General features: G+C 37.3%; 1 protein-coding gene across 1 annotated transcript in view; it reads left to right on the top strand.

Moving 5' to 3' along the window:
• Nucleotides 1-808, top strand: part of KIAA0368 (KIAA0368 ortholog) — a 107,371-nt gene that overhangs the window by 93,176 nt on the left and 13,387 nt on the right. Inside the window, exon 40 of the mRNA XM_006900849.1 lies at nucleotides 569-760. Coding sequence (XP_006900911.1) covers nucleotides 569-760 — 192 coding nt within the window. The remainder of the gene's footprint in view (nucleotides 1-568; nucleotides 761-808) is intronic.

Below are 808 nucleotides of genomic sequence, written 5' to 3' on the forward strand. Positions count from 1 at the left end.
CCAAACCCCACCCCCTAGCCCCAAATATAATCCACTCTACAACCCTCATTGCATACTCCTACGATAAAAATAATGCCCTATATTTTAGGGCATTATTTTATGTGATTTTTAATGTTGATGTTATATAATCTATAAAACAATACAGACCATGTTGTATTCTGTCTTAGACTGGGTTCTCTGGTAGAACAAAACCAGTCAAGCCTTATATAAATACACATAGAGAGATTTGCTTCAGGGAAATTGCTCATATAGTTGTGGGGGCTGGTATGCTCCAGGTGTATGAGCATACACTTTGTGCTGGCTCACATGGATGCAAGAACTGACAAATCTACACTCTGCAGGTCACACCAGTTGGCTTCTGGTTCACAGGACTGCAGGAGCCAAAATATGTAGGTCAGGCAGCAGACTGGGGGCTTCTCATGGTTTTATCTACTCTGTTAGGAGCGTTCTAATGAATTTTATTTAGTTTTGTTTTGGTGCAAGTTGAGCAATTGTCTGTTCAGATCAGTGTCCCTTAAAATAGTTAATAAATTTCATATGGATTTTGGTTTTTTCTGCTTGTCTTCAGAACCCATCTACAAGACTTCTTGTGCTTTGACTATTCATGCTATTGGACGATACAGCCCTGATGTATTGAAGAATCATGCCAAAGAAGTTCTTCCTTTAGCATTTCTAGGCATGCATGAAATTACTGATGAGGAGCAATCTGAAAAAGAAGAATGTAATTTATGGACTGAAGTGTGGCAAGAAAATGTACCTGGTTAGTAAATGTTTTTTTTTTCTATAATTATATTTTATTAATTTTCAT

Source organism: Elephantulus edwardii, unplaced genomic scaffold, assembly GCF_000299155.1.
Source record: "Elephantulus edwardii isolate Elephantulus edwardi_28Jun2011 unplaced genomic scaffold, EleEdw1.0 scaffold00297, whole genome shotgun sequence".
NCBI classification, from domain to species: Eukaryota; Metazoa; Chordata; class Mammalia; order Macroscelidea; family Macroscelididae; genus Elephantulus; species Elephantulus edwardii.